At 45.2% G+C, this 10216-nt stretch overlaps 1 protein-coding gene across 2 annotated transcripts in view; it reads right to left on the bottom strand.

The window, feature by feature from the left end:
- Window positions 1-629: 629 nt before the first annotated feature.
- Window positions 630-10216, bottom strand: part of SCN8A (sodium voltage-gated channel alpha subunit 8) — a 57622-nt gene continuing 48035 nt past the window's right edge. For both annotated transcript variants that reach the window (XM_054293532.1, XM_054293534.1), the window contains exons 22-27: window positions 7021-7305; window positions 6420-6473; window positions 5965-6102; window positions 5230-5334; window positions 4059-4329; window positions 630-2920 (exon numbers count right to left, since the gene is read on the bottom strand). In XM_054293532.1, coding sequence (XP_054149507.1) covers window positions 1773-2920; window positions 4059-4329; window positions 5230-5334; window positions 5965-6102; window positions 6420-6473; window positions 7021-7305 — 2001 coding nt within the window. In that variant the 3' untranslated portion in view covers window positions 630-1772. The remainder of the gene's footprint in view (window positions 2921-4058; window positions 4330-5229; window positions 5335-5964; window positions 6103-6419; window positions 6474-7020; window positions 7306-10216) is intronic.

The raw sequence follows: 10216 nt of genomic DNA, 5'->3' as shown, positions 1-10216 counted from the left end.
CTGACCCCAAATGTGGGTCCTGACCCCAAAGGTGGGTAGAGACCCCAACGGTGACTCCCAACCCCAAGGGTTGGTCTTGATCCCAAGGGTAAATCCCAACCCCAAATGTGGGTCCCAACCCCAAAGGCTGGTTCTGACCCCAAATGTGGGTCCCGACCCCAAGGGTGACTCCCCCCATCCCCACCCTCCACCCCAGAGTGCTGTGGGTGAGCTCCCCAAGTTCCTACCAGCGGAGGTAACGTGCTGCTTTTCTTTTTGTTGTTGTTTTTTAACGTTTATCTCTACCAAAAGAAGTGTCTACGCTGCAGGATGGAGGAGGCTGAAGGATAATTAATTAACATTAATTAATGCTAAATATTGCAGGATACAACTGACCTTGCTGGCTGGTTGAAGCCCTAGGTTTTGGATTTACAGTGACATGGATAACAAGCCATTCCCAGATTTATCCTCTCCCCTTTGGTGAGGTCCAGAGCAGCATTTTGGAATTTTTGTTCTGTTTCAGTGTGCAAAAAACCATGGCTGTATGGAAAGGAAAGTCAAAGTTGTTAAACAGACACACACGATTCATTCACCTGCTTGTTCTCTTGGGGGATTCTGTGGTTTTAGAGTTACACTGAGGTTCTGTTGGGTTATTTTTTTTTGTTGTTGTTGTTTTTTCTTCTACTGGCAGGTTTATGGAAGATTCTCTATGAACTGGGAGTACTGGTGCCGGGCAGGAGCATCACTAAGGTTTCTCTCCAAAATATCCAAAATACAGTGTGCGGTAGATACTCAGTGGAGTGCCTCGAATTTATGGCTTAACACACCTCTGTGGACAGGTGACAGCGTGTCCCCTGGTTGTGGTTCCTCATGCATGGTCCCTGGTCATGCCATCATGCAAAAATCTGCAAAAATCTGCAAAAATCGCTTCTAGGCGTTAACGAGCACTTTGATTTTATTTTTGGGGGGGATCAGCCCGAGCTGGCTCCAGGCTGAAGGTACCCAACTGCCCCATCTCCCAAACCAAGTAAAGCCCATGGAGAAAGTAGAATGCAAATAATAAATCTCAAATAAACTATGGTAACTCAGTGGGCTCAATGGGTGCTTAGTTTCATTTTTTCTTTTTTTTTTTTTTTGTTCTACTTGTTTTAACTCCTTTTTTCAATTTTTTTCCTCTTTTTTTTTGTTTTAATTTTGCTGCTTAACTAAATGCAAATCTAGTTTTGCATGAACAAACCCATGGACATGGTGACTTCTGGGTTTTCTTCTGAGAATAATCAACAAAATGGGAAAATAAAATCCATTTGGGGCTGCTTTGGAAAATACATGAATCCCAGCAGCGGGTTTTGTTGCTCTGAGTGTGTTTGTGTGTGTGTGTGGTTTATTTTGCTTGTTTGTCCTAAGTTGCATTGACTGATGTGGAACATGCAGTATCCACCTGCCCAAACAATAGAAAATCCATTTTTTTTCCTTTTTTTTTTTTTTGTGTTTAAATGTTTGTTTACAGGGTCCTTTAAACAGGTGGTAGGTCACTGCTTTAGATGCAACGCTGTCACACAGTAAGCAGACTATGTTTGGTATAAGATCTTCAGGTAAGTGTCTCCACAGCTCTTCTGTATTGATATATTTCAGGAAGTTTGTAAACAATCTTTTTTTTTTTTGTTTTTTTTTTTGTTTTTTCACTTGCAAATATTTTAATTCGTACAATTCTACTATTTTTTGTTTTTTTGTTAATTTTTTTTCCCTCTCTCTCTCTCTCTGTGTGTGTGTGTGTGAACGTGTGTGTGTGTGTCTCAAGACTTGGCCACCCTGCCGTCTTTTTGTCTCTTGGCCTTTTCTCTCCTGCCCTCCTCCGCCCGCTGCTGCTTCTCCTTCTCGGGTTTGGTGACGCTGTCGTAGGAGGGCAGGGACGCCGTGGAGGGGGTGCCCTCCTTTTTCTCCCTGTTGGCTCCCCCGTTCTCCAGTTTGGTGGTGGCAGGCCTGCGGCTGATGAAGCCCCGTCGCGCCAAACGAGCCCTGTACGCCCTCTGGATCACCACGGCCGACACCTCCTCCTGCTTGCGCCGCAGCGTGGTGGTGATGGGCTCATAAGACACTTTGGAAGGGTTGGAAGCCACAAACCTCTCCTCCATCTGCTGTCTCAGGATATCCAGCTCCCCGCTGTCCCCCAGGACACGTTTGGTGAAGGCAAACAGGATGTCCAAACAGTGGATCCTGTCCCCACTTACCATCGGCAGGTCCATGGCGATGAGTTCGATGGTGTTGGGCTTGGGCACGCGCAGCGGATGCTCCAGGGCGTCGGCGAAGTCCGCCAGCTTGCTGTACTCGATGAACTGCGTGGCGTCGGGGTCGAACTTCTCCCAGATCTCGTAGAAGGTCTCGAAGTCGTCCTCGCTGAGCGGGTCCGCGCTCTCCTCCGTCGCCACGCTGAAGTTCTCCAGGATGATGGCGATGTACATGTTGACCACGATCAGGAAGGAGATGATGATGTAGCTGACAAAGAAAAATATCCCCACCGAGGGGTTGCCGCAGTCCCCCTTGAAGCCGCTGCCCGGGTGCTCCTTGTCCAGGTCGCAGTCCGGGGGCCGGTTCAGGATGGGCAGCAGGAGCCCGTCCCAGCCGGCCGACGTGGTGATCTGGAACAAGCAGATCATGCTGTTGCCAAAGGTCTCAAAGTTGAACATGTCGTCGATGCCGGCCTCGTGCTTGACGTAGGCGAAGTTGGACATGCCGAAGATGGAGAAGATGAACATGACCAGGAAGAGCAGGAGGCCGATGTTGAACAAGGCAGGCAGGGACATCATTAAGGCAAAAAGCAGCGTGCGGATCCCCTTGGCTCCCTTGATCAAGCGCAGGATGCGGCCGATGCGAGCCAGGCGGATGACTCGGAACAGAGTGGGTGACACGAAGTACTTCTCAATGATCTCAGCCAGGAACATCCCTAGAGGAGAGAGGCAACACGTGTGACAGGGCAGATGCACAGGCTGCTGCTTCCTCTGGGGCACGTGCAATTCCGTGGGTGGATTTTCAGAGGGTGTTTGGGATGTTCGGGCAGGTAAATCCTCCTGAGAGGCAGCAGAAGGACAGCTCTGATCTCTGCTCCTTTTGAGCACTGAGAGCACACACCTCTGTCAGGGGAGGGATATCAGGAAAAAATTCTTCTCAGGCAGGTAAATCCTCCTGAAGGGCAGGAGAGGGGCAGCTCTGATCTCTGCTCCTTGTGAGCAGTGAGAGCACAGCTGGACCTGTGTCAGAGGAGGGACATCAGGAGAAGATTCTTCTCCCAGAGGGTTCCCAGGCTCCCCAGGGAATGGGCACAGCCATTGTGAGCTTGTGCATATTTTGCAGACTGGATGCTAAAAACCTCAAAACCTGTTGGAGGAAACAGGGATTTAACATTCAAACAAACTGCAAACAAGATGGCAAGTCCTGTGCTGTGGCAAGAAGCTCTGCAGGGAAATTTTCAGGGGTTACTAAGCATTAAAATATTCTGTTGAAGTGAGTGAAACTTCAGTTTTTACAGACAGAGAGAGCAATGGTCAAGTGGTTTACCTCTGGAATACAGAGTGGTTTACAACTGGAATATCAGAACAGAAGGAAGGAGCATCACTCAGGACTTCATAAATAAATTTCAGAGCTTCACAAAGAAATTCAGATAAATTCTGCCACGGTGTCTTCCCAAGGCTCAAAGAGAACCTTGAGGTCCTGGTACCTACATATCCCTTTCACAGACATGTTCTACTCTAAAAATGCCAAAACAGCCTGGCACTCAAAGACCTCTAAGTGTGGAAGAGGTTTTACAGCAACTTCTGTGAGCCAGAGAGAAGTTTGATAAGAGAATCCACGTTTACCCCTGAAACAATTTCCTACCAAGGTCGTTGACATAGAAACCAAGAAAGAAAAAAGGATAAATCAGAGAAATTCCAATGAGCACTTTGTTTGTCTCTCGTGACTAATAAGTAAAGTATAAATATATGAGTTTAGTAAGAATGTACAAAAAGCACACACGCTGAAATAAAAACAGGTTTGAAGCCTTCTGAAAATGGAGTACCACGACCTCTGAGTGTTGTCCCACTTACCCACGATGGACAGAATCACAACCACGAAGTCGAAGATGTTCCAGCCGATGGTGAAGTAGTAGTGCCTCAAGGCGAACATCTTGAGCACACACTCACAGGTGAAGAAGATGACAAACACAAAGTTGATCCAGTAAAGGATGTCCTCCATCTGCTTGCTCTGCGTGTCTGTCTCCACCATCATGGTCACCATGTTGAGGCAGATGAGCATCATGATGACGATGTCGAAGGCTTGCTGGGTGACAAAGTCGAACACGGCTCCCTGGATGCGGTTCTGTGGAGCAGGAGAGGCAGGGAACCAAGCTTGAGCAACAATCATGGAAGCGTGGAGCGGTTTGGATTGGAAATGTCCTTCAGGTGATCCCATTCCACCCCCTGTCCTGTCAAACCTGGTTCTGGTTACTCCCAGGAGCACCCACAGCTTCTCTGGGCACCCATGCCAAGGCTTCACCATCCTCACAGGCAGGAATTTCTCTTAATTTACCATTAATCAACAAATTATTCCACCATTGGTGGAAAGAGGGACAAGGATGTGATCTTGTCAGTGCTGAACAAAGCTTTCAAGGCAAACCCTGTCCACGAGCTGGTCTGGTGAGGGCAAAGGCAGGAAAATGCAAATTATACCCCAACATGTTACTCCATCCCTACCAGCAGCACATCTCGCTCTCTGCCGAGCTTTGCAGCCGGATCCTTGCACTGATGGGTGCCCGCAGGAGAACCCAGCCCCTCTGGTGTCCTGGCACCACCACAGCCCCAAAACCAGGATGCTTTATCCATACAGCTCCTAAGGGACTCAGCCCAACCCCTTTTTTGGCTTTCTGAGGGATCCAAAGCCGTTCAGAAACCAGGGAAACGAGCTCAGTTCTCCATCAGCAAAGCCCTCAGGGCTGGGTGATTGCCAAAGGTTCTCCTGCGAGTGCCAGGAGGCTCCTACTCCACTTCTAAGGCCTCTCACCCAGGTGAAGTTTTGGAATTTCATTATTCAGGTGATGAACTGATTTACACCAACCCCAGCACAAATGTTTTAACCTTTGCAGGTGACATCTGAGTTACAATGACAAAACCAGGGTGATGTGAGTCCAACGTGAGTTAAAACTAGGGATGATTTTGGAGAAAAAAGCTCCTTAGAAATCTACTCCACAGGTTTATCCTGAGCTCCCTCCAATGCACTCACCAGAGGTCGGGGAATGGGTTTTTGAGGCTTCTTTGAGCCCAGTTTTTTCATGGCGTTGTAGTACTTCTTCTGTTCTTCTGTCATGAAAATGTCTTGACCTCCAAAGTAAAGGGGCAAAAGCAAAACTGGTTACAATCAGCTCATGGACCAGAAGGGAAAGGAGTAAAGCCCAGCTCAGGTGAGGCCTGCCTTCAGAGAGAAATCACTCACAGAAACTAACACCCAGGCTGCACTGATCTTAATTAAAAATGAAATTTTTAATTTCCTATAAATTGAAATGCATAGCTTCCATTGCACTGCCTCCCTCCCCTCTGCGGTGAGCAGCTGTGAGGGCATTTCCAGGAGCTGCACCATGCAAATCCATCCCAAATTAGAGCTCCAGCCCCTCATTTTGGGGTATTTTAAAGGGACAATGGTAGAAACCCAAACTTACAACTTTTATTTCAAGAAAAAGCAGGATATGAGACAGAGGCAAGGAAGACATCTTGCTTCCAGTTTGTATTTTAGCCAAGGCATAAAAAAACCCCAAAATGCATGAAAATCTAGGGAAAATGTTTAATCTGGCTGTAGTTTAAACCAAGCATGTTGTGCTCAAGGCACCAAGAGGCCCATAGCTCTAAAAAAAGGAGCTTTGTGCCCCAAAATTACTTCATTTTGCAGAAAAACCCACCAGCCTGAAGAGCCAACAGTCCTGGGACAGGTCTGAGCTGGAAGCAGCAAACACAGATCACTTATCTTTTTCTTTTGTTGGTTGAAGTTGTCGATGATGACACCAATGAACAAGTTCAGGGTGAAAAAGGAGCCAAAGATGATGAAGATAACAAAATAAATGTACATGTAAATGTTGTCCTCGTATTTGGGCTGCTCTTCTTGCTGAAGGGGAGATAAGAAAAACAACAAATGACATTTCAAAGACATCGTACAAACACAGGCAAAATGAGATTTTTGGTTGTGTTTCCAAACCATCAAAGATCAAAAACCAGTTGGAACAAAAAAAAAAACACAACCAGAAAAACTTGCCCTTTTTGGGATTTTCTTCAGCATCTTTTAACTCATCAGACCCCCAGAGCAAAGCAAACAATCCCAGCATTAAATACTCACTACAAACACAATTCCACAACTTTTACTCTCAGTTTTAGCAAACCAAAAGAGCAGATAGAAATAAGGGGAGGGGAGTTTTGCCAGGTTACCTTTCTGGAATCTACAGCTGCATACATGATGTCCATCCAGCCCTTGAATGTAGCCTGGCAGAGAAAACACAGAGACAGAATTCACCCAAAATACAAGAATTGTGCCAGCTCAAGGAGCTGAACCTCATGAGGTTCAAGCAGGCTGAGTGTGAGTGGGGAACTTGGAGGCTCTTACTGAGACCCATAAATTAGGAAAGAGAATAAATATAAAATGGCAAATTCATTGCAGCCCCAACCCCGGTGGATGCTGGATTTCAGAGAGAGGGAAGGATATAAAATACAGCAGGAGCATTTTGTATTTCCAGCACCTCAATTTGGGGTATTTTAGTGGGGGACACAGCTCCAACCCCTCAGTTTGGGGCATTTTAGAGCTCCAACCTCTCAGTTTGGGGTAGTTTAGTGGGGGAGGCAGGTCCAGCCCCACACTTTGGGGTGTTTTGGGGGGATGCAGCTGCAACCCCTTAGTTTGGGGTATTTTAGAGCTCCAGCCCCTCACTTTGGGGTATTTTAGAGCTCCAGCCCCTCAGTTTGGGGTATTTTAGAGCTCCAGCCCCTCAGTTTGGAATATTTTAAAGGGACAACGGTAGAAACCCAAACTTACAACTTGCAGCAGAGCCAGGTATCCTGCCCCAACGTTGTCAAAGTTAATTTTCACATTCTTCCACCGGATCTCCGTGGAGTTGGGTGGCATCAGAGCCTCGCATTCTGTCTTGTTGTTAACAACATCTATCTCAAAGCGATGCTCAGCTGTTTCATTAAAGCAGTAATGATATTTCCCGGCAAACAGGTTAACCCCCATAATGCTGAAAATCAGCCAGAAGATAAGGCAGACCAACAAGACATTCATAATGGAAGGGATAGCGCCAACCAAGGCATTGACAACCACCTGTGTTGGAAGGGGTGGGAAAAAGTTTCAGTATAAAACACGAGGCAGGAGACAGCAAGCAAAAGTACAGCTGTTCTGGGGGGGAATGGGGGAGGCCACTGACATGTTGGGGGGGTTGATCCATGCAGAAATTGGCAGTGAATTTGTTGCAAGCTTCAAATTCTGCTTCAAAGGCAAGCAGGGAAGCTGCGTTTTCAAAATATGTTTCTATTATGATTATTATAATTATATTGCATTATATTATATTTTGTATATTGTATATAGTATGTTATATATTGTATAGTATGTATTATATATTGTATATAATATATTATATATTGCATATTGCATAGTATATATTTTATATTGTATATAGTGTATTATATATTGTCTATTGCATATTATATATTGTTTATTATATATTGTATATTGTGTATTGTATATTGCATATTGTATATTGTACCGTATATATTTTATATAGTATATAATATATTGCATATTTAGTATATATTTTATATTGTATATAGTATATAATATATTGTATATTGTATAATATATATTTTATATTGTATATAGTGTATTATATATTGTCTATTGCATATTATATATTGTATATTGCACAGTATATATTTTATATAGTATATTATATATTGTATATTGCATATTGTATATTACATATTGTATATTGCATAGTATATATTTTATATAGCACATTATATATTGCATATTGTATAATATATATTTTATATTGTATACAGTATATTATATATTGTCTATTGCATATTATATATTGCATATTGTATATTATATTATATACATATTATATAATACGTATATTTTCAAAATAATTTCTCTTTTCAAGCCACATTGTTGGATTTACGGAGCCTGGACTCTTTGTTCTTTAACAAACCAATTATTTCCTGTCATTTTAATTGACCAAAGGCAGAGGGGCAGGCTCAGACCCTCATAACAAACAGGGTCCTGATGGAATTTTCTCAGAGCCAAGTGTGAGGACACTTGAGCTCCTGGATTCCAGAGGTTTTGTTTTTCCAGCCAGCAGCCCCTCCAGGCATTCCCCACGCTCAAACAACGCTGTTTTCACTCAGGGCCTGGTCCTGCTCCCTGTGTGGGGCCAGGACCAAGCCCAGCATCACTGTGGTCACACTAAAGCACGGACTAACACCGAGATCATCCTGTGGACTCAGCAAGGCCAGTCGTGTAGTCCCAGGCAGAGAGCTGAGCATGCAGCCTGGCAGGCTCACCAGCACACAAAAGCCACGTTCCCTCCTCCAAATGCTCAGAAATGGGGATGGGGTTTTGTCAGAGCTCATCTCTTCCTAATTTTAGCCCTTCACCGTTTGGGAGCATCGCGTCCCTGAGCGTCCCCGGCCAACACGCGGCCAAATGTAAGCTTTTAATAGAGGCAGGTCAGCAGGATATTAAATCTTTTATTATGATCTCCTAATTTAGATTCCTTTAATAGATGAACAGCAGCTAAACTATCTTGCCTCAGTTTTGAAAGGCAGCTCAACCACACACGGGGACTTGGGAGGCCCCAAGGGTGGGACATTGGCCACAGCTCGTCCTGGTCCTTCTCCTCCCTTTGTTGGAAGTCACAACCACCACCCATGGCCACCACAGCAGCTCATGGCCAGTTTGGACTGGGATTGGAGGTCTGGGCTGCTGGGAGGTGTCCAGAGGGTGGGACTGGATGGGTTTTAAGGTCCTTCCCAACCCAAACCAGTCTGAGATAGAAAAATGGAGGAAAAATGAAAACCACAGTGGTGCAGCTGGTGAATCCTCCGTTCCAGCTGGTACGTGATGTCAGGAGTTCATCCCTACACCTAAAAGGCACAGGTGAGAGCCCCAAAAGGCTGCAGGTGATGCCTCTTCTCTCACTCTCCCTTCATCCCAACAGGATGCTGAGCTGCTGGACCAGTAGCACTTTTTGGGTCACATCCTCCTACGAATACATTGATTTATTCCAGCTACCACATGAAACAAAAAAAGGGTAATTTCCTCCTGAAATATGGTCATTTATGGTTCATTAAATCTACAGAGCTTTCCAGAAGGAGGGAAAGGAGGAGGATGGCTTTTGTGTGCAGACTGACAAGAACACATGCATGTCTCACAGCATCACCACCAAACTCCCTGACCGAGCTCAGAGCAGAGCAAGCTCCTGGAAATGCAGATTGCTATGGAGGAGAGAAAAGCAAAGAACTACAGTTCCAGTCTCCTTTGCAAAGGCATTTCAGATCTCTCAAATTGGTCTGGCTGGATGGGGCACTGACACTTGTCTCCAAAACAAAGGAGAGATAATTGGGTCTAGGGAGCTGACAGGGCTGCAGTCACAACTATCAATTTTCCTGTGCTGAAAATCCCCCGCTCGAAGCACGAGAATTTCCTGATTGTACATCAGAAATCTTCTCCCCAGCATGGCTTAAAACCAGCTTTTAGTTTCTACAGGTTTAGTGCTAGGCCTGTTCTTTGTGATCAAACTTCTGGGTCAGACGCAAACCCAGCCCAGCAAAAGCTCCACCTTTGTGTGAATGGAAATTTTTCTTCCTTTGCGCCTCTGCTGTGGATTCAAATCTAGAATTAAATTAATGACACAAAGAAATAACAGCAGGAGAAGGTCTTAGAGAGGAAACACCTCCCTTGGATTTGGAGCTCAGGTAATTCTGTTACTTCCCAGGGAGTTTGAGGAGCGCCCTCAGCTCTCTGCTCCTCTTGGGCTGGATTTTGGGCTCAGTTAAGCTCCAAAGATCAGGAGGATCCAGGTGGAATTGCTCCACTCAGACCCTGAAGTAAAACTGTGACTGCTATTCCCTTCCCTCATTATTTAAAATATGTGATTTTTATTCTGGTAATGATCTAACAGGGATTTAGCACAAAACCCCACATTCTTGTTCAAAGAGCACCTGGGAAATCC

The sequence above is a fragment of the Melozone crissalis genome, unplaced genomic scaffold (assembly GCF_028551555.1).
Source record: "Melozone crissalis strain CALT ecotype California unplaced genomic scaffold, PUWL_Pcris_2 ptg000160l_1, whole genome shotgun sequence".
In the NCBI taxonomy this organism is placed as follows: Eukaryota; Metazoa; Chordata; class Aves; order Passeriformes; family Passerellidae; genus Melozone; species Melozone crissalis.
This window is presented reverse-complemented; position numbering and strand designations above follow the sequence as displayed.